This window comes from Glandiceps talaboti, chromosome 3 (genome assembly GCF_964340395.1).
Source record: "Glandiceps talaboti chromosome 3, keGlaTala1.1, whole genome shotgun sequence".
Lineage (NCBI taxonomy): Eukaryota > Metazoa > Hemichordata > Enteropneusta > Spengelidae > Glandiceps > Glandiceps talaboti.
Window position 1 is genome coordinate 27,504,672 of NC_135551.1, and position 24,398 is coordinate 27,529,069.

Below are 24,398 nucleotides of genomic sequence, written 5' to 3' on the forward strand. Positions count from 1 at the left end.
ACATGGTGGGAATGTGTCTGATTTCGATTTCGTTATTAATGATTTGTCTTTCTTACGGTTTCATATTCGGTTTGAAATACACGCAAAGAAAGACATCCAAACTTTTAACTGAAAACAAAGACTCTATAGATAAACGTGATATGGCAACTTTTCGTATTTGCTTGGTTCTGGTTGTAGCTTTTATTCTCACATATATTCCATTACTTGTATATATAGGTGTGATAGTCAAAAGCGAGGAGTCCCCAAAATTGTCCTATATACGTCCAATATATGCTCTTTGTTATGCGAGTAGTATGGTCAATCCGATCGTATACTCGTTACTGTTCAGAAATTTTCGAAATCAGCTTTGCTGTTTTGAAGGCAAACGAGTTAAATCTCAACCAATATTACCGAAAGCAAAGAATAATCCACGATCGACAAGTACCCTTGTTACCAACTCTAGAGGTAGTAGTGAAATGATGGTACTAGATACCTCTTCACTAAAAGTTGAAGTGGACGTATTGACAAACACTGACACAACTCAAGCTGACATAGGTATTCCAAACCCAGGTTTCTCAGATGAGAATTTACAAAAAATCCAGGATAGTGAACAGTGATTTTGACGGACGTTTGTAATATTTACAACACACTGTGACTTGATACTTATACTCAGTTTGGGGAGAGACTGTGTCTGTCACGTGGTATAAGGAATTCCGTCTACCGCCTCTCAAGACTCGAGCAAAGTTCCTCCGCTTAATTCTAGTTCTTTTCAAAATTATGAATTCAAATGAATTTTTCTTTTAATGTAGACCACATTCTGAAAATATCTTTAACTTTCCCTCTTTTACCTAAGACCCAGTCATTCTTTAACTACGTGAGTAACTTTCAAAATTTTGACATGTTTAGCATCATAAATGTTTATAGGAAATTGTTTTATACAACCTCTTTCTTTAATTTCCTTTTAACAGTGTTTTCAATGTCACTGCACACTGTCCTGTTTGTCAGTCAACCTGTAACTGGGCAACCTGTTGATTTCTTGATAAATATCAATGAAAACAAATAAAGAGATGAAATGTTAATCAAAATATAGCATACCATGATAATTTACTGTCTTGTATTTACGGGACAGAGGTTGTTGTTCACGATGTCCATAGTAGCTCCAATTGTAAATTGTATATAATTATGTTGCACAGATTTGATGATGAAAATGCCAACATTGTTGTTCAACTCGCGACTGTTGAACAAGTACATTTTAGTCTTACAAGGGCACGGTGTGTAACTTTAATGTTATATGTGGTTTCTTTTGTTTCATTTTTAAATAGTTTTAGAAATAAAATTAGGGGGAGGGTCACATTTCACAACGAATCGTTTTATCATCTACCTTATTATTGTTTGTGATACAAGCATCAAATTACTGCCACCATTGAAGGATCAGCAGTGCTGTTTTATAAGTCCAAAGATTGCCTACAACAATACATGCAGTGATTCTTTGACTCATTCATCTGTCATCTAGAATCATGCGTTTGAGCTCTTAGAAAAAATCAGATATGATGTCAAAATAACACCCTGCCATATTTCAGGGTGTCAACAAATCTAAATGTGTCGCAATCTCAGTTACGAAGTACTTTTGTTCAGCCACCTTTGGGATGATGTGTCGATGCCGGTTTGTCGTTTTATAAACGTTAGGTGTATTGTGCAATTATATAATATTATATGACTACATGTATGTGTGTTCTTACTTTAGTGAGATCAAGTCCAATACAATTGGTTATGTTTTGTGATTTATAAGATTTATAGTAATTATATCAGCTCATCTTAAAGCTTGTGGCTTCCCTGCACTGTTCTAGTTTGTCTCCATTGCAATGTAACTGTAAGTGCCGGAGAATAGTTACTGCAAGATTTGCTGCAATGTCAGAATCCAGCATTGTCGTGAAACCGTCAGCCGGTTTACGGCAGCACTCAGCACACGGAAAACTATGACCATAGACAGCACTGGGGGTCTGTCGATGCTATGACTTACAAGAAGCTAAGGGAACCCAGTAGCGGCTTGTGACGCTAGTACTGATTTTCCTGAAAGTAACGACGGAGTCAGATTTCACGTGGAAATTCTAGTCCGAACCCTGAACATTACAACTATACGCCGTGAGGATTCCTCCTGATGAGACACGAATTGTCCATGTTTTATACCCCGCTGTCGTGTTAGACTTTCAACGGACATTTAGTATGGAACTCACCCCAAGTCAAGTCAATAACAGCCACGTTTCGTTCGATCTTCGACATAAAATGAACTTTCTCAAACCAGTAGTCTGTAGTCTAAATATTTTGTTTATCTTTAATGTATAGAAAGCTTTGGATGTCTTTTTGTGAGTTGTAAACTGTCCAAAACATCTTGAGTCGCTGTAAAAAAAATGATATGTTCAATTGCTTTATTTAACTGTATTTTCTTCGTTTATTATCTTTGGTTTTCGATTCTGTTGTTCCTCACCATGAACGACAACATCGAAAACAAACGACACTATACAATAGAGGCGTCAATGGTGCCGTCTTTCCACATCATGTTATCAGATTGATGAACACCTTGATTTCCTTGTATTACTTTATTGATTTGACGACAATAATAAAAACAAGTTCTTTTTGTTGTACATTTAAATGATGTGTACTGTCATTTATTTGACCATGGTGTGTTTGTTTAATATTTGTGATCTTCAAAATTCTGGCCGAACAACTATTACTAAGCTTATATATACACATACATTTATTTGTATATACAATGAATATAAACTATTTTGAAAAAAAAGAGAGAGATATATATATATATATATATACATACATACATAAAATGAAAGAAGATGAGTATGATATTACATTATGCATTTACGCTATGGACCGTTTCACCAGAAATATATATATGCATAAGGAAATTGTGAGACAGTCCTAATAAATAATAAATGACGTAAAATCCAACGTTTCGAATAAAAATTCTTTCTCAAGGTATTATCAGGCAAGGCATATTAGGTAAACACCTGAATATACCTGAATGTTATGGATCAGAACAACAACCGCGCATGATAAATGGTTATACGTGTGAAATGTTCTAATATTCGCATGCAACAAACAGAACCCAATAGAACATGCATATATATAAATTTTTCCAAAAATATTTTATATTCATTATACATGTATATATAATATATATACATAATGTAATATCATACTCATCAGTTTTCATTATATATATATATATATATATATATATATATATATATATATATATATATATATATATATATATATATATATATATATATATATATATATATATATATATATATATATATATACACACACACACACACACACACACACGTACAAATGAAAACTGGGTGATCTAAAAAAACTGAACGCAAAGGGTTTCCAAATGTTCTGACGACATACATTGTGTAACTAGCTAGGACTTTCAATATTGTTCCTTGTCTGTGCTTCAGATCACTAAACTGGTCAGAGTCAATGTTTGGTGGTTATGTCCTTGCTATTTAGTGCGTCACGCACAAAACAACATGCAGTGTGAAATAAACAGACATTTACAAAGAATAAAATAATATCTCAGCTCACTTCCTTGTATGTGAATATATTGACATAATGTAGTTGAATTGATAATTACAAAATCCAAAGTAAACTCAACTTATAGGTTTTTTTTAATCTTTTTTTATTCACTTTTAAATTCCTGAAAAGAAAGAGAGGTTCACGATATTACATGACTATCATATATTCAGATATAATGACATGGAACTTTTATAAAAATGGTGTCACTATGTTCAAATCTTTACTAGGCAAGCTTTAATTTCTAGTGCCTACACATTTTGCGTTAATCCAATATCGGAAAACGCAATTGGCAGCCATTTTATACGTGTTTATCTATTTGAATTTTGGTCATCTACTAAAAAATGTGTATGTAGTTCGTGGTTGTCTACCCTACCTTATTTCATTTTTTAGTTATATATTAGTTCACTTTATACTCATTTTCTGAAGGCATAAAGTAGACCAGACAACTGCACACTGTATACAAAGACCCCTACTGAAAAATATAATATCATGTGTAACTTTAACTTGTCAATCAAAATGATTATAATTTAACCATTGATTCAGAACCATTGTATATAAATGACATTATGTTGTTTTTGTGCCAATAAACCTTTAAATTGGTCACCAGTGATCCTTGGAGTTGGGGGAACAATACTCGATATAATACACATAGCTCTTAGTATTCTCTAATTGGTTGATGTTATAAACAAATTGACAATTACTGTCTTTACAGTTTCACACTATATTATATTAGATTCATTGTGTTTTGTGATAGTGACGTTGATTTGGTTCATGTGGACAATACAGTCATTGATAATTATCCACAATTTAACCTTTACAGTATCAAAACACAAAAGGGAGGGCAATAAGGAGCCGGTCATCTTTAAACCCTGATTGACAATTGCCCTTGTTACTAGCTCCAGTGATAGTAATGAAATGAGTGGCAATATATATCAAAATTGTACACAGGAAAATACTTTGCTATGACCACTGAATGCGGTTGTTATTGTAGGTATAAACAATGCCTTGATGTAACCAAAGTTGTAACCAAAACAAAATTTCCATCATAATAATCCAGCCATCCTATTTTTGCTCTGTATTAAGTTACAAACACAAACGTTGTTAATGTTCTTTCACAATGATTTTTCAAGTAGGAACCATGATAGAATTGTTTTATAAATTAAAAAAATCCAAAATAAATATCCAATCCTCATCCATATTGCAACCTTAACCACCCAGTAGTTTAAACGTGAACTTGGCATGGTTGCTGGAGATTATGTAGCCAATTTTTGAAAGTGGACTTTTTAGCCTAATCCCTTATCAGATTTACTTTGGCTGACAATGTAAACTAGAGAATCAGCTTGGTTTGTTTCATGGAATTGACATGAAGAAAAGGAGAAACAACACTACCTTGGTTTAAAATCCCGACTTTCTGAAAGACAGTCTGGTGTGGGCTTTATGTGTTACAGTAAACCATGTTAGTTTCTATGTTTACTCAATGATCATTCACCATCTACAATTCTGATGTACTGTCCTGCTCTTAGGCGTTGCATTGCAAAAGCTAAGTGCTCTATGTTTTAATCAGTGATCTTGATTTCACTGTCCTCACTGTTTTAACATCTACTTTTTAAGTGTTTGGTGTTCTGTTAAAGCGAAAACGAATGTCTGTTTGTTTTCAATTTTATCAACTGCTGCAGAACAACCTGATCCAATTTGAGCAACTGATTTTCAAATGGTGTAGATCTTTCATCCTCTAGAGATCTGTAAACAAAATACAAGACACATAGACGTATCAATGTAAATGCATCATAATGTTTTTGATGTTTATTATTTGGAACAAAAAATCAGATGCAATTAGGTCAAGTAAAGTATGTATACAGTGATGTTCCTTCCTGAAATACTATGACAGAATCCCATGATGTATGAGTGCAAGTGTGGAGTAACTCGGGGTATTTACATGAGTGGTTTGTGGTATGTTTTGTACCACTTGGATGTGTTAGCAGAAAACACTACTAGCACTAGTGCAAATATGCTTGAGTACCCACACTGATACTCACACGGCATGGGGTTCTGCTATTATTACATATTTATCCATTTCTGTACATTTTTGTAAAACTTCGTTATCACGTAATTTTGTGTACCCAGAATGTCCACACACTCATTAACATACAGGTATGCAACAATGTTTGTGGCAGTAGAGGAAAAGATTTCTTTTCACAGAAGGCTACAGTATTAGTATCATTACTTTCACTTACGAAGTACACCCCTAGTGGCCAAACAATACAATATTTTGTTTTTCCAATAGTCCAACTATATATGGTATATAATATTACCAGCATATTGTTGTGCATTACACCAAGCTATATTGATAGGTATTCATGGGATCAAATTTTTGGGGTGTTTTGGAATGTTTAGATTTCAAATATGAATTCGACAAGATGTTTTTCTACTTAAATATTTTGTTTCCTTCACAATACTACAATGACATTGCCATGTACATTATCAAAGTGTGATGGAACGCTCCAGCCTTTATGTGCATGTTTCAGGTTTGTGGTTTTTAGACAATCCCTCTACGTTGAACCAATTTCCAAGTCTCCTTACTTTTAAGACTGTTTTATAATGTTTCTCAAGAGTGTGACATTGTGAAACAAAATGACTGAAAATCACAACTGAAACTACACTTCTCTCATAATACACGATTTTAAAGTGACATTAGAAGTATCATTAAAGACAAATACAAAACAGATCTTTTTCGTTTGTTTGTTTGCGGAACCATTAAGGTGAAAAAGCATTCTATAGCAACATATTTATCAAAGTGTTGTTTGGAAGTGAAATTATATGGTACAAGGAAGGACTTTGGGTAATTGGTGAAGGAAGGCAACATAGTACTCTGACCTATATCAATAGCTAAAGAGTGGCACAGACTGGAAGTTTCTAATTGTTTTCACTTTGGCTAAAATATACTTAACCAGTACATAAAACCTCAATTTACCTTTTTAGTATATTGGTGATGTCAATGCATGCCTTTTATAGCACTAAAAATCATCCTTTGTTATTGTTATAAAAACAGTTGATGGCATTATAAGAGTTTCTTTGACATTTCAGACACATATAATTATGACAGCTGCAATCAAGGTTTTGGCTTACTAAGATACACACAAACTAAAACTATTATTGTGATATATTGATATAAGCTGTTGAATGGATGGAGGGTGGTTTAATTATACTCACAGTAGGGTGGTATATCTGGTAGATAGTTTTTCTTAGGTGGCCAAATGCTATCTTGATTACAGGATGATATCCGCGCAACAGAGGCACAACAATTACCCACTTGTGTTATCTATTACATCGAACAACAACAGCCTTAGCTTGTGTCCATCTAGTCTGGATGCCAATGGCAATGTGGTTTCTAATGAGTGGAGGTGTACATGGTAACAATACTGTATCAGAACCAGACTAGTGTCTATCTTTGTAAGCTAAAACCTTTGATTACCACTGTACCTAGTAATTTTAATTACATCATCAAATATTTTCACTTTTAAACCAGACTTGTAGAATACTACAAGTCTCCTTTCAAATATAGCAAACATCACCCTCCCAAAAGACATAAACTCAGCTTTATGTACCTGTTACATGAGAACATCTTTAATAATATCATAACTAGGCAAAGCCAATAAGCTCATGCAGGGTAGATTCATTTGTGACCAGCTGCTGGTGATGATATTGTAGATAGCGCCCTCAATGTGGAGAATGCGCATAGTATATAGGACGCGCATGTGTAGTCATTGCGCCGCAATGCATCCTTAGGTAAACCACCAAAAAAAAATCGCATAGTACATAGGATGCGCATGCATACTAGTCATTGAGCTGCTTCACAAGCTACTTACCTTAGCTTGAATGCTTTCTTCTTACACAGTTGATTTATTTGCATATTGTCCATATGACCGTCTATATCTCTGAAGTGTAACCAGTTAGTTACAGCTTCTTGATGCCTGCTAAGTTGTAACAATAGTACGGTATGGTTGTAGACTGCGTCTTGGTTACCTTATGAATAAATCATCGTGGAAACTCATCAATATATTATTTGACCTGGTGCTCAAGAACCGTAGAAAATACAATATTTCACTGCAATGTCTGTAATCTTTGATGTCTTCACTAATATTATGTGAACCTTTTAATGAAAACTTATCTTATAAAAAAAATGTGTTTGTGCATGTTGCTGAAGTTTTCAATTCATATTCATAATAGTCTGGATGCCTTTACAACTCATAAAGTTATCACAAACATGCCCTTTTTAATGGGAATATTTTGAATGCTTTGCTTATGAAGCAGCCTTCAATATCTTCAAACTTAAATTTGGTGATAGAGACAGCCATGTTTGATAAGCAGTCAACATTGATTGCATAAAAGGAACTCTGTGATTGGTCAATTTGCTGCATGATAATGACAGATTGTATCTGTTTGAGGGCGCTCTATGATATTTGAGTTTAAATGACTTTCCTTCAAGGCAGTTGACAGAGAGATAGATATAATTAGATGTTATTCTCCAATAATTTTCTTCGTTCAGCCGAGGAAAATACGAGTGACCTAAGGGGCCTTTGTCACGACTCATAGTGATCGTGACAACCCTTAGGTCACGAGTATTTTCCAGCTGAATGAAGAAAAATATATTGGAGAATAACATAATTATACTAGCGCCAGTAATATAAAAGAAAATCGGGGGAAATAATGGCAATTCTGAATATTTTTACTCATAATTATTTCAAAAACAGCAGAACCAGTGACATAGATACACATTGTTGTGACATACAAGAGCGTTGTCTTGACATAGAATGACCAGAGTATATATTACATATTTTTGGTGTATATTACATATTTTTATGCATGGTATAACAGTCATAATGCTCCTACCTGGATTACTCTGAATACTCAATAGAAGTGTTTCTAATGCTTCTTTGTGTTTGCCTTCACTGATTAAAATCAAGGCTTTGTTGTTGTAGGCTTGTGACTTGATGTTCAGTAAGACATTATTGGAATTCTTTGCCTTGACTGAGGTTTGGTCACCATCTAATATAATAGAAATATTTCAAGGTAAATAGACAAATAATATCTTATTTATAATCATTCTGATTACAAAATAATGCTGATAATATAAAGCGCTTTCCCACTCTGTACTCAAAGAAATTATGACTACGATAAAAATGAAGTTTCATTTGCCTTCTCAGCTTGTCTAATGTTGTGTACAAAGATGAAGCACTTAGAAAAGGTCCATCTGACTGAGAAGTAGAAATGTGATAAACTTTCTTCATTTCAATGAGAATTAACTTTTCCAAGGGTTTATCTTATAGAAAGTGTATGTACTATTCCACACATTATTCAGATACACACATATCCTTTGGAATGTCCAAATAGTATTGACTGATTTGATGGATAGTTGACAGTCAAATATGGCAACAGGAAGCGACAAACAAAATTTGACAATTAATATTGCTGCTAAATGTACTTAGCAAAACACTGGGCTCATATATTAACCAAAGTGTTGAAATATGATTTTATAGTAGCTGTGCATGTTTCATCTATTGGGAGGGGTTACATTTGAAGTAAGGGAATGATGTTAGCCAGCCCTTGACTGATTCCCTCTGCTGAATGCCCCAGTTATGTGACAGCGCACAACCAGTCATGAGTCTCATGACCCTGGTGTAATCAACCAGAGTGCTAAAATAAATGAACCCAGCGCTAAAAACAAAACTTCCCCTGAAATGTTTTTATTTCTCACCAGTATTCAGTCTTCGTCTTTTGAACTCCACACCTTCCATTGATACAAGATCACAGTCTTTATGTCTTGGAAGATCACACAGGAGACCACAACCATCATCCAAACACTTCAAAGTTTCCTTACATTGATTTAACTTCATCAATGCTTCTGACTGCATCATCAAAACTTCAACAACATTGACTAACTCTTTGTCATCATCTTGAAAAGATGAACTGAACAGTTCTTCTTGACTTCTCATTCGCTTTCTTGAAGCAGCTTCTGTTTGTTCACTGATGTCTGATGGTCCGGAAGAAAACACTTCACCAGTGTCACTTGTATTTGTCATTCTCAGAGTTGAACTTTGAGATGACATGAAATCTGAAGTACGCCGCAGTATTTTCAGTTTATGGTTTACTTGTGTTGTCATTTTAGACACAACCTGTTCACTTACAACGATCACATCATTGTATCTATGGTCCAGCAATAATGCAGAAACCGTTTCTTTAAATATTGTTGTAATGTCTGGAAGATGAAACCCCAAACCATTACTACCATTAATCTGATAAAAAAAGGAATATAATATCATTAGCACTATGTTATCTATCTGTCTGTCTGTCTGTCTGTATGTCTATGTAATATGTACATAAGTGCATATGTTATGTTTATTAGTAACTGTTGAGTAGTATGCTCACAATTAACTTACCGCTACCTTGATAAAGAGTTGGTTATTCTGAAACATTGGTGATTTACTTAGTATATATAACTTTTGTATTCTTATGTATGTATATGTATATGTATATATATATATATATATATATATATATATACGCTCTGCCACTGCGGTATAGAGCACTGTCTTAGCAGATTGATACTCACCGAGTTATATATATATATATATATATATATATATATATATATATATATATATATATATATATATGCATATTATAAATCAAATATATTGCATAAATCCTCTGTTCCAAGGATGTAGATAATTTCAAAACTACCAGGTAAAATGAGAAAAATAGGCAGTAAGAAACCCTGGATTTGCCCAACAGTGGATATATTAATATTGAAACAGAGAGTCTTTAACCATAAATTTCTGAAAAAGTAACTCACAAGAAACTGCAGAGCAGCCTGTTATTTTTGCTGTGGGTAAAGATCTTTTGGTTTAACCATTATATATCCATTGTTGGGGCAGCTGGGTTGACTGTGTCACAATTGTGGTTCAAATCTTGCCCAAGGACTTTAGCCATTCAGGGTTACTCTGCAATTTCTTGTTAGCTACTTTCACAGGAATTTGTGGGTGAGAAATTGTGGAGCTGCCTGTTGTTTTTACACTGTAAAATGATCCCTGAATATATAATTATGTTTAACCTTACAAACCTGTATTATACTGTGATCCATCAAAATTGCCAATAAATCCAGATATCTTTGTGCTGCTACATCATACCTATAAATTATGAAGACAAATCCAGACCTACAATTTGAAAACTGGCTTCTCACTTTTTTGAGAATTATTTAGATACATATAATACATATAATATTATAGTAGTAAGTACACGTATTTATAATACACCTATTCTCTGGAGAGCTCCAGGCAATAGCAATTGTTAATCCTGGTGCGGATCTATATTGGCTCAACTTTCCTCAACTCTCTACGGAGCATCCAATTCATTGCAGCCACAAGTGAATTATAGGACTAAATCATTCACATAGCAACCTCTATCGTATCAGGTACCAAATGATACAGCTGGGTTGACAGGCACAATTGTGGTTCAAATTTTGCGAAATTAAGGACTTTAGCCATTCAATACAAATGCAGCATTGAAGCATGAATCTGCAGATTTCAAGCCAGCCACTCTTTGGAGTATTAACATGCATGAGTTCAATATATGACCTTATTTGGAGTATTGACATGCAAACAAGACTCATGTATGACTTTATATGGAGTATTGACATGCAAATGAGACTCATGTATGACTTTATAGGGAGTATTGACATGCAAATGACTCATGTATGACCTTATATGGAGTACTGACATGCAAATGAGATGCATGTATGACTTTATATGGATTATTGACATGCAAATGAGATGCATGTATGCATGTATGATTTTATATGGAGTATTGACATGCAAATGAGCATCATGTATGACTTTATAGGTATTGACATGTAAATGAGAATCATGTCTGACCTTATTTGGAGAATTGACATGTAAATAATTCCATGTACGCGCGCCCTAGTATGAATATACAAATGGGTTCTATGTATGACATTTATATTTGACATATTTATATGTAAATGAATTCTATAATCATTACCAACCTCTGTAATTCTAGGCATCTTCTGGCCATAATGTACAAAACTAGTGTTATATTTAGTTCACTTTTTGGTCTTGTCAGTTGTACACACTTAGATTCATCTATGAATCCAGGACAGAATTCCATCACTAAATCTTGATTGCTGTCTGATCTATCCACATCAGTTTCTTTGTTCTCCATTATCTGTGTTAAGATTGAATCATTTGAAATTCTCCTAGAGTTATAAACTTGGATGGCTATCTTTGATCAATGATAATACTTTCAATTTGACCAGTCATAATGGCAGAAGTATAATTGATGTCTCATTTGATTTCATATTTGTCTGGTATTTTTCGACAAAAATAATAGGACAGAATAACTAAACTATGGTATAAGAAAATAAAAATATAAACAATTTAATTAAACAAAAAAATGTGCCTATGTGAGAAAAAGCAACCAATTTCAAAATCATAATGTAATTACTGAAATTTATTTATTTACACTTTGCGGAGATAAAAAGATGAGCTGAGACAGGTTTTGTTCTTGTAAAGACCTGTGCCAGCAAGTCTTTTGTAAAATAAGCTATTGTTTGTATGATTATAGCAGTCAGAAGGCTAGGAGAATCACTCTAAAACTTAACTACATGAGTATAACAGATTTCATAAAACACTGTGTTCACATAGCCTTCAGTCATTGACTTATATCATATTACACGGTATGGAATACTGACCCATAGTGAATTTGCATAATGGGGCACTAGTCACATTCTATTTTCCCTAGGGCAATATTCATTCAGCATGGAAGTCTTATCAGGGATTTGCTTAGACTATGGAAAGAATATGTGCCAGAGAATGTGATGTGTTATAAACACTTATTGTCTGGCCTCATTTGGGCACTAGTTGACATCATATTACCCCTTATGCTGTCATGTCGCAAATATTTCCCTCAGCTACACTGCATATATGTTTTCTATAATGGTCTGAGTATTGACTAGGTAGAGGGAAGCACACTGAATATAACCAACTCATGTACTCACTGTAATAATCAGGTTCCATGTTTCAAGTTCAGCATCATATAATTGTAGTTGTCTGTATTGTAATGCAATGTTGTACAAGGCTGTTGTATAGTGAAAATACTCATGTAAACTTTCTGAAAAATTATGGATAGCAGTCTGGTGCTTCCCCTGTGAGAGAAAATAATATATTCATTAACAGGTATCTATAATGTTGAAAGTGAAAAATTATTGACATATATGTAATGAAGTAGATCTGTTACAAAATAAATACAACATAGGTATAGTACCAATAATTTTGAAAAAAGGGTAAAAAACTTTTATTTAAATTTCGAAGTAAAGATGAACATGACCTGAAACCTATTTGTTTGCCTAAAATGACTGTTGAATACCATGTTGGCACTAGTGTGAGAAAATTAATTTTGGAAATAAGATGTTGCACTCCAAATTTCTTTTAAGTTATTATTATTTGAAAAGGAGCAGGCACAAAGCATTTATGTGGTAAACTTTGGACAGATTCCAAGAACTTTGATTTTCAGGGAGCTGGCTGCCCAAGGGCTTGCTATTTTTCAAGATGAGTTTCACCTGCTTTGCTAGACAGCAACCCATTAAATTCATCACTATAGCTGTGTATCTTGGTACTCTGTCTACAACTGGTGTTTGAAGAATTTCTTGTAAAACTGTCAGACATTTTTGGATTTGGTTTTCTTGATAATATAAATAACCTGAAGAGAAAAGAAAAGAAACAATTATTGGAAAATGACAGACTTACCAAGAATATACTTGCATAGGTTGACAACCCCATTGCCCTGTGTACTGTGTTCCTGGAATATTTCACAACACAAGACTTATGACCTAGCATATACTTTGCTGACAACCACATTGCCATGTGTATTGTGTTTCTGGAATATTTCTCCACACAAGACTTACCAAGCATATACTCGCAGAGGCTGACAACCCCATTGCCCTGTGTATTGTGTTTCTGGGATATTTCTCAATGCAAGAATTACAAAGCATATACTTGCATTGGCTTATGACCCTATTGTCATGTGTAAGTGTTCCTGGGATATTTCACAACACAAGACTTACCTAGCATATACTTCGCTGACAACCACATTGTCATGTGTATAGCATTTCTGGGATATTTCTCAGTCAGATCCACACATGTCAGCATGTCTGTCTTCATGTAGTAGCTATAGAGTTTTATTAGTTTTAACATCTCACTGTTAATGTCTGTGGTACCTGTAAAAAGTAAAAGTATTGTGACTGATTGAAATGTATCAAGCAGACAAACGGGTGATATTAAAGTTTTATTGCTAGGAAACAAAAGGTACAACAAGGGACCATACCAATTAATCATACTGGAGATTTCTGAAAATCTGCTATGGGTGACTAGTTTGAAAATAAGGAAATTTGGGGACTCAAAGAGGCTAACTGGATGCCCAGGGTGACTATATTTTGTAGAATACCAAATGCTAACAATGTACTATAGCTAGCTGTATAAATGAACAATGTTGATATCACTTATTTTTGGAAGAATGGTTGAAATTTTTTTTTTTCAATGAAAGTAAAGACCCATGATTTGAAAAGCTAACTACTTTATTTGACAAAATCCTGTCATCATGCCAACATAAATTCATCCTCACATGTACACATTACACATGGACAAATCCTAAATAGATGTCCACTCCACTCCCTGAATAGCCATCCACGGGCAACTACTTTAATATATTGGCAGATTTTCTGAAAACTCGATCCAGTAATATGTAATCCCTTATGATGAAAGTAGCGATGGGAAAATTGGTCTGTGGTCTCAGCTTTGCTTTCTTTTTTGAATTGTATACATATATTTCTAAATACATATACGCACACACAGTATGGAACTTATGTTTTTTGAGTTATGCAGTAAATCATGATTGTTCAGTACAAATAATTCTGTAAAACATGATGCAGGTGTATATTTCTCTTGTTCTGTATTAACTTTAAACAAGATCTAAAGATCTAAAAGAAATTGTCCACAAATAATTTCAATAAAGTGTCTATATATGCAAGAAATGTCTTAATTTTACAGACTACCATGAAGGTCAAGGTCAAAGGTCACTGTCTTATGAGACAGCTTTAATGCGATTTTATGGGGTTAGACACTTGAATGGAATCTCTATGTAAGGGCCCATTGTACTAATAGTCTGCCTCGGGAGATTAAAAATACATCTCAGGTTTTGGCAGTAACAAGTTTGCATGAAGACACTTTCATTGTGTAATACTGTCCTGTTTATTGGAATTGAGACCATGGTATCATGTTACAAAAATATGAGACAGGGTGGGGCCTGAAGTTCAGGAGGTGAACAGGAAACTAAAGAACGGAACTGGTCACAAAGGTCACGGATACATTAAGCTTTGAAGGTTATCTACCTATAGAGAGCTACCTGCAAGCTAAGTACTGTCACGTTTACGTCTAAACATCTTTTTGCTCTGAGCTGTCGTGCATTTACAGTCTAGTAGAGTCACATATCACATCATGGAAATAGAAGAAGGAAAGGGTTGCTACAAATGGATTATTGCGATATGTGGCCATGTTATTCAGATTTTAACAATTGGCAGTATGACATCTATGGGGGTCTTTTTCATTGAGTTTATGGAGTATTTCAACACAGATGCTGGGACAACAGCATGGGTGAATTCTGTAGCCTTTGCAATGTTATACTGTGTAGGTAAGGAACAACTGAAAGAATCTAATTACAACCCTTGCACCAGTTGTCTAGAAATGCTATTGATCAGAATATCATGGATGGTGGCATTATAGTTACATTTGATGTAGGTTTACGCCATGCTTTCATCAGTTTGTTTATGTCTGTGAAAGTTAGTCATATTGTCATATATACCATGTGAATATGTGTTTGGTCTAACTTTCACAGACATAAACAAACTGATAAAAGCATCACCAGAATCTACACCTGAGGCATCAGCTATTGTTTTTGTATCAATATAATGTCAGTTTGATGTGATAAGGAAAAGATTTTGCACCTACAAAGCCTGGTTTAATTGTCCATGGCGTCTTATACACAATCATGTCAACAAAAGACATGAGGCATAATGTCTTGTGCACCATCACCAGTCATGTAAACAAAAATGCTCATGTCTTTGTCCAAATAGGATTTATAATTATATAGCATGGTTTATTCCATGGCCTTTGACTATCTATGGATAGTTGAGTACATTGATAATTCTGCTATGTTGAATGTATTCCACACCACTATATTTGTAGCTTGGAACCAGACTTATGCATAATTAATACTATACACAGCTATAGTTGTGTTAAAATACTTGATTTGCAGAAAAATGCAGTGTAGCTTTAAAACTTCATGCTAGAGTTCCCGTTGACATATAAATTACAGTTGTTGAGTTAGATTTGTGTAGTGTCTTTGTGTTTCCATATGTGATTGAGCCCAACATGTATCGTAGACTATGCGTCTTTGTTCCTCTATGACCATATGACAGTGATCGGGTTTACAAGTTGTTTGCATATCTTGGCCAACCAACATACTGACATCAATCATCACATTCCTTTTCCAAATGGTTTCAATTTCATTGCTTGAGGCACAGTTTGTATGCATTACAATTAGGAAGACATAAGTCACAAAGTCTGGCAGTACGACTATTTTATCTGTGAAGGCCCAGTCACTAGTGCTTACAGTTTACCCCATACAAGTTTTATTATTATATTTTATTATTTGTGAAAGCCCAGTCACTAGGGCTAACATTTTCCCCAATACAAGTTTTATCATTATATTTTATTATTTGTGTAGGCCCAGTTGCTAGCGCACTGAATGATAGGTTTGGAGCGAGACCTATTATCATCTTTGGTGGAATACTTTCCAGTGTTGGTACAATCATCAGTACATTTGCAACTAATCTTCATACACTTTATATCAGCTATGGAGTCTTGACAGGTAAATATATCTATTTTTCTTATGTCATCAGCTGTTTAGTCTAGGGCTATCCTTCGTCAAATCTTTAAGATCTTTCTTTCAAGAGAGAATACAACATTAAAAGTACTATAAGTGGTTTTTTTTTTTTTTTTTTTTTTTTTTTTGCTGGGAATTGCTCCCAGTGATTTTCTGTTATGCAGACAAATACACACAAACACAAATGCTATACAGAGATCCATTCGGGTTTTGGACTACGTGACAGGGCTATATTGCATATCTATATCACATTGCTGTGGAACTGCCAAGGCTTTCCCAGTCAGTCCACAGGTTATCCCAGAGTCACCCAGGCCCGGCAAACATAGCACCTGCGGGCTCTGTGTGAGTAATCATGCTTTTTGAGTCATTACTCCAGGAGTCCCCCAAATTCACACTCGTCTTGTGAGTGAGACATGGCTCAGTGATACAGCCTACCCATCGAGTCTGTAGAACACTCACCCTGGGTTTGGGTCGGTCACAGAAAAATCCACTGTTTCCAGTGGGATTCGAACCCATGACCTCCCGACTGCTAATCCTGTGCGCTAACCACTATGCTACAGGGAGCTGGTATTACTATAAGTGTTTGTTAAGGTGTCATGGGAAATTTCCAAAGTCTTCTAACAGCTAGGATTAGTTATATTTCATGTTTATCCTGGAGTATCTGAGTTTTATTGTTCAATTAGTATGGATTCTCGTAATATGTACTATAAATTAAATTCTAAATCTTTACTATAAATTAAACTCTGAATCTTTCAAGTCCAAATCACAAGAACTGTTCACTACTTATATTTCTTATTCAAAATTCTGTTGAGAAGAAACCCACAACCAAGTATTTACTGGAATTAGGGTTTAACCCTTTTCTATTCATAGTACAATTCAATATCAGTCATTGTGACAGTCAGCATTTAGGAAGCACCCACAACAATAAATGTTCATGCTGTATTTATACCTGTCTATTCATCATTAATGGTACAACAGCTACATTCACAGTACAAATGTGAGTTTCACCCTAGAGTGATATAAGTTGTGAAACTGAAAAGCTGGACTTTGGGTTCCATTCACATTGTATTTTATACTTGACCCAGTGTCAACATAAATCACATGATACCAAATTCATCCAATATTACCATAGCCTTTATTTGTTCCAATCATTCAGCAGTAATCCTGAACTTTGACCATGGAAATCCTCCTTATCTAGGAAATTACTAGTCTTGCTGCTAGACGTTCGGGCTTTCTTTCGATGCTATAACTATAACTATACTATGTGAGGGCTTGCCCGAACAGTCTAGTGAATGTCATTTTCAGACCGGACATTCTATTGAGATTATGATAAGCGGTGGGTTGGGCCATATATGCATATATATACTTTAATATATTCAATCTCTGCATGCAGGTGTTGACAAACACATTTATGTCATTACTATGTCTTATCAGTTTATGCTAATTGTGTTTGATGAGTGTGTAGACGTTGTCATTCACACATTTTAGTTAACAGCATTGGTGGTTATATTTACAAGCCCCTCCTTAAGATGAATATGCATGAAAATTTAGCTATTGTCCTCTGTTTGTGCTTGTCGCTAATACGGTTCTCTGATTGGCAGTTATTTATATCCTGATGACATTTGCTAGACCTCGGATGTTCCATCCTCGATAGCGTTGTTCGGCTGTGTGTCGTATTTTATCGGAAGAACATCCGAGGGCTAGCTGATAGACTAGGAAATTACCAGTAACCACACTTATGTAATCAAATGGAATTTTGTGTCAAAAGTTACGTTGGGTCTAAACCACCCTCCTTTACCTGACCTAATTTAACCCGACTATGGGCCAACACATCTGTTGAGGTATTTTTTCTTATGTTGGGTTTAGATTAGAGTTGACTCAAGGGACAACAAAACTAGCTAAGTGTGAACCCCATGAGTATACTCTGGATTCACATCTCTGAGTATTACAGCAGTACAAATAAGCAGGAAACATCAATTCAAAACCACTTCAAACAGAATCAATTCAGTCATCAGTTCGAAACCAGTTTCAGCCCATTTGACAAAACTGCAATGGGTTGATTTATTTCATATTTGTTTCAAACTGATGTACTTTGAATTGGTTTGAACTGAATTGATTTTAGTGCATGTGGGGTAGGAGAACTGACTTCAATTCATTTTCGAACTGATTCAAAATACCACAAAGGGAATAGGGTTACATGAGAAGGCAATCATGCCTGGTTCAGCATTGGAGTACCAGCAAGTACTGATAAAACAACACATGAGTCAAAAATAAAGAAATTATTACATAATAGTAAAAACAGTTCACATCAAAACAACAGAACCATTTCAAATGTCTTGTTCCAGAGTTAATATATTATTAACTCTCTCATAAAAACTAGTGTTTATTATCTTACTTGTAGGTACTGGAGTTGGACTTGCCTATGGACCAAGCATTATAATCATTGGTCACTACTTTCAGAAACATCATGCTATTGCTAATTCTATAGCCTTTGCTGGACATGCTGTTGCCTACATTGCTCTGGGTCCATTTTATCAGATTCTGATTTATGAATATGGATGGAGGGGTGCTCTGTTGATAATCGCAGGGATTAATATGAATGTCATCATATGTGGTTTACTAATGAAGCCACCAACGAAAGACCTCAAAATGAAACAGGTACAGGTCGATGTACATAGCCAACTGACAGACACAAAAGATATACATATGCATGACATAGGAACTTGTACAGGGAATTCAGATTATGATTTATCTGAAATTATTGCCAGGGAAGAAGATGAAGAAACAGGACAAACTTTACAGGATATCCAAGATGAAGAAAGTAATACTGCAGAAGATAGTCCTGATCCTGATACAGCTGATGCAAACACTTGTGAGGAACACACAATTCCATCCAAGACTAAACACACTTCTAAAGTGGCTAATTTTATGTTTGGTGAACTAGCAAAACTCAAATTGTTATGTCACAATTCCTTTTTCAGAATGATATGTGTTTCTATGTTTTTTGTGGGATTTGCGTACTATTTGGCAATAATTCATCTGGTTGCCAAGGTAGTATCCATTGGAGTACCAAAACTACAAGCATCTTTCTTGCTAACATGTTTTGGTATCGGATCACTGACTGGGAGATCTGTAAATGGCTTCATTATTGACTTGGCACATATGCCTCCAGTACCTGTGTTTGTAGGCCATGTTCTTCTAGCTGGTTTAATGTTAACTTTGACTACTGTAACCAAACTGTTTGCTGTCTTTGCTGTTTTAACAGCAGTCTTTGGTTTTTCTGTTGGCATGTACTGGCCTTCTGTAACTGTATGCTTAAAGCAATATCTAGGCACTCAGTATTTATCAACTGCACTAGGATGGATATTGTTTACTGTTGGCCTGTCAAGTATGATTGGTCCACCTGTGGGAGGTAAGTCTGGAGTTTGTATTTATTAACAGAGAAATTCACCCAAAGAAAAAAGTTGACCTGACTTCACTGGTTGATAATATTTGACTTTGATTTATACCACTTATTGCATTTTGTTATTATCAGTATAACTTTTATCTAAATTTTAACGTCCAATTTTTCAAGTTCATGTTTATTGCCATATTGCCCATTTTGATCAGCCCTCCTAGATCCTATCCTTGAACTTGACATCATCAAGTAATGTCGTGCAGTAGTGACCCTGGTTTGGAACGATGACAACATGTTTGAACTAGAACACTTGGAAGCTGAACTAAACAAAGAGAGTAGCTGTATAATTTAGTCTGATGAATGTGACTATCATGATAAGGTTTCTGTAATAGACAAACTATTGTAACCCTCAGCATGATATTTGGTGACATACAGCAAATTCATAATGGTCTCTGTTGAACTAGCTTAGTTGGCTCATCTAGTCAGTCAGTCACTTACTCACTCACTCAGTCAGGTACTCACTCACTCACTCACTCAGTCAGGTACTCACTCATTTGCTTATTAACCATTTGTTTTCACTCACCCATTCAGTCAGTCAGTCAGTCAGTCGTTTACTCAGTCACTCACTCCCTCACTCACCTACCCACCCACCCATCCGTCACTCACTCACTCACTCACTCACTCACTCACTCACTCACTCACTCAATCTCTCACTCACTCACTCACTCACTCACTCACTCACTCACTCACTCACTCACTCACTCACTCACTCACTGACTGACTGACTCACCAACCCACCCACCCACCCACCCACCCACCCGACCACCCACTCACCCATCCACTCATTCTCTCACTAATTTGTTCTATACAGGTTGGATTTATGATGTCTCATCAAACTACAACCTATCCATATTGGCAGGTGGTGGATCTTTACTTTTAGCGGGAACAATAGTGTTGATACATTTCTTGGTCTGCAAATGTTTAGGAAAGGACATCAGACTACAAGAGGCACAGTAAATCAACCCAACATTTCATTAAAGTGAAGCAACTGATTATAACATTTCATATCATGTGTGTGTGTGTGTGTGTGTGTGTGTGTGTGTGTGTGTGTGTGTGTGTGTGTGAGAGAGTGTGCGTGTATGCGTGCGTGTGTGCGTGTGACAGTGCGCATGTGTTTACTGCTTTCCCACGCCTCTGGCCCATATACAAAGAAAAGAAATATACAAATATATGAAAGTCAGAGTCACATAAATCGATTCAACTGTATTGCATCATTTCACTTATAAGTGTCTCTCTTCAAGTTGTTTGACTGCACTGTATGCAAATTTACTCAAGGATGTGAGAAGTTCAGGTTCATTTGCTCTCATTAGTCTTGTGAACTTACTAAAATTTGGTTTGACTATGAATTCTATTGGGATGTTTTTTTTCCTGATTGTTGTAGAAGGAACATATTAAGAGAAAGTCATATTCATCTTCTACATCATCATTGCCACAAATTTTATAAATTCTATTCCATGGATCAATGTTATGTTGCCTTCCTTCTTCAATTGGCAATGAGGAACAAAATCTGGCAAAAGCACAGATAAATTTACAGTTGCAACTTAAAAATAAGAGGATGTTCCTTTTAGTATGTAGATCTGCCAAGTAGTTTCAAAATTTAAATTTTGACTAAAAGTCATAAATAGTATGCATATCACTGGTTTTTATGATCTTTCCCCATCAACAATTCTTCATCTAGATAATCCCAGAAACATCCAGGCATCATCCCCACCAAATTTCAGATGAAATGGCCTTGTTGTTTTGAAGGTTTTCCTTTTTTGACAAGAAATCACATTTTCAGGCTTTAAAGCTTGATGATGTGTAACTATCAGAAATTTCTTAGTATGGCATTTATTTTGAGCTACCTTGGTCAGTGTATTCACTATTGCTATCTTCATAAGTGTATCTATTTTGAGCTACCTTAGTTTGTGTATCTACTATCACTATCTTGGTAAGTGTATCTATTTTGAGCTACCTTGGTCAGTGTATTCACTATCACTATCTTGGTAAGTGTATCTATTTTGAGCTACCTTAGTTTGTGTATCCACTGTAGCTATCTTGGTAAGTGTATCTATTTTGAGCTACCTTGGTAAGTGTATCTACTATCGCTATCTTGGTAAGTGTATCTATTTTGAGCTACCTTGGTAAGTGTATTCACTATCACTATCTTGGTAAGTGTATCTATTTTGAGCTACCTTAGTTTGTGTATCCACTGTAGCCATCTTGGTAAGTGGATTCACTATAGCTACGTTGGTAAGTGTATTCACTATCGCTATCTTGGTAAGTGTATCTATTTTGAGCTACCTTAGTTTGTGTATCCACTATAGCTATCTTGGTGAGTGTATCTATTTTGAGCTACCTTGGGAAGTGCATTCATTGTTACCTACTTTGGTAAAGGAAGGTCATTTTGGGCTACCTGTCCTTGGTAAGCAAGTTCATGTTGAGCTACCTTGATAAGTGTATTCACTATGGCTACCTTGGTAAGCAAGTTTTTATTTTTAGTTACCTTGGGAACATCTTTTTTAAAGTGTATGCTATCAAATGGTTAGCTAGCCAGACATGATTTTGGTAGTGAATATTATCCCATGAGAGCTTAACAGTCGTGTGAGCATTTATAGCAATTAGATTATCATATCCAACAGCTGCATTGAATAACGCAACACATGTACAGTTAAACCCTCTGAGTTGGTTTTAACCACATCATGACACTAATGACTTGGTCTCACAGCAGGAAAAATTAAAAACTCAATATTATATAAAGAATCTGCATCTGTTTTCTAGATTTAGTTTGATTCAAGTAGAAAGTTGGGATTGAAATGCCAGGCGTAGGGGAATGACAAGCCAAAAATCCACATATGATTGGATTTGAGTTTAATAGGGTAATTCCATGATGATAAAATAGTCAGCTGGGCAGACATATTTTTTATATTGTATACTTTCTAGCACGACATTTAGGTTTTTACCTGGTTCAGATGTAGTTAATATTACTTGGTGTCCATTCATTGTGGTCATAATGATATGCATACCTCTAGTATAAGTATTCTGTAATGAACAAAAACAGATCAAAAACAGATGAAAATGTTTTACATAATTATTGTAGTTGGTGTCCATTCAGTGGGAAGTTCTCAAAAGATGGAAACGAGTGTAATAAGTCTTTAAGGCATAATAACAATAATTGTGTAGTTCCAATTACGTTCAATTTTGGAATAGATGAATGATGTCTCTATGTATAAAACCTTCAAAAGTTATTGAAGAATTTGCTATTTGACCTTAGAGATGAAGATCAAGGCCAAAGGTTAGTTTTCAGGTTGAAAGCTTACCTCTATAAATATGAGGGTAAACACTTGAATGGAGTCTGTGTATTCAACTTCTTCAGTTATGGTAGAAAGACAAATTTGACTATTTTGACTTTAAAATGTTTGTCAAGGTCAAAGGTCAAGGTTTCGTTAGAAAGATTATTATTGAGAGTGTGGGGCTAGGCACTTGAATGATGTCTGTCCGTAGTAAAGTTTTGGAGGTAAGAGGCAAAATGTGTATTTTTATGACAAATATGGCCACCATGATTTTTATCACAAAGGTTATCAAGGTAGCAAAAGACATGATGTACACTACAATGTTGACATTTATGCCAAGTTTGATTGAAATTGAGTCATGGATGTATACATGGCTGCCCATGGATGGATGAATGCCTCCTGGCTGTGCTGTGCTCTGTGGTAGCTTATACTAGTATTGAAATTTAAATGGTTAATAATATTTCATATGGAAATGTAATAAGTAAGTTTACCTGGCTACTGTGGGAGGTGCTGATGTCAACCAGTGACCTTTGAACTCTATTGAGCAATTCCAGACTGTCATTCACTTTACCATTCAACATCCAGTGAAGACACAGTATTCCACACAATCCAAGACAGACCTGTACACATAATTGGTTGTGTTCACGTAGCCATTCCAAAACACATGGAATCAGGCTATGCAAAGTTGATGGCTCTCTGGTCTGTGTTCTACTGAATCTGGTAACTAGATAGTAGAAACTTTGATTAATTATATTTGATAAAGAAGTCAACAGACCTGTACACATGGTGGACTGTGTTCATGTAGAATCTACAACCTGCATATTCCAAGCTGGTCACTCTAACCATTTGACCGTCATGACTCTAAGTTCCAAGCTGTTTCCAAAATACTGCCTAACTAGTACTCTTGTAATCAAGTAAAATCTTCTATTCAATCAATACATCAGTCAATAGATTTTATAAAGCATCAACTTCTTAAGTACCAGTGTGCCCTCTTAGCAAAATTGGTGTTCCCCTATCTCTCACGTACTATGTAGTGACTCACAGCAAAACCCATCTTATCATTTTAGCACATA

At 35.2% G+C, this 24,398-nt stretch overlaps 2 protein-coding genes across 2 annotated transcripts; one reads left to right on the top strand and one right to left on the bottom strand.

Moving 5' to 3' along the window:
- Positions 1-5,207: 5,207 nt before the first annotated feature.
- On the bottom strand, positions 5,208-13,817 carry LOC144433328 (Fanconi anemia group G protein homolog). The gene is made up of 9 exons (XM_078121634.1): positions 13,721-13,817; positions 13,217-13,356; positions 12,656-12,802; positions 11,645-11,823; positions 10,703-10,769; positions 9,338-9,875; positions 8,473-8,628; positions 7,449-7,605; positions 5,208-5,322 (listed from the first exon to the last, which is right to left on the bottom strand). Exons 1-9 carry the CDS (start codon positions 13,815-13,817, stop codon positions 5,208-5,210), a joined length of 1,596 nt encoding a protein of 531 aa, XP_077977760.1.
- Positions 13,818-15,026: 1,209 nt separating this feature from the next.
- Positions 15,027-21,010, top strand: LOC144433329 (monocarboxylate transporter 13-like). The gene is made up of 4 exons (XM_078121635.1): positions 15,027-15,342; positions 16,438-16,581; positions 18,998-20,008; positions 20,865-21,010. The coding sequence occupies exons 1-4, from the start codon at positions 15,150-15,152 to the stop codon at positions 21,008-21,010; spliced, it is 1,494 nt and encodes a 497-aa protein (XP_077977761.1). The 5' UTR covers positions 15,027-15,149.
- Positions 21,011-24,398: the final 3,388 nt, after the last annotated feature.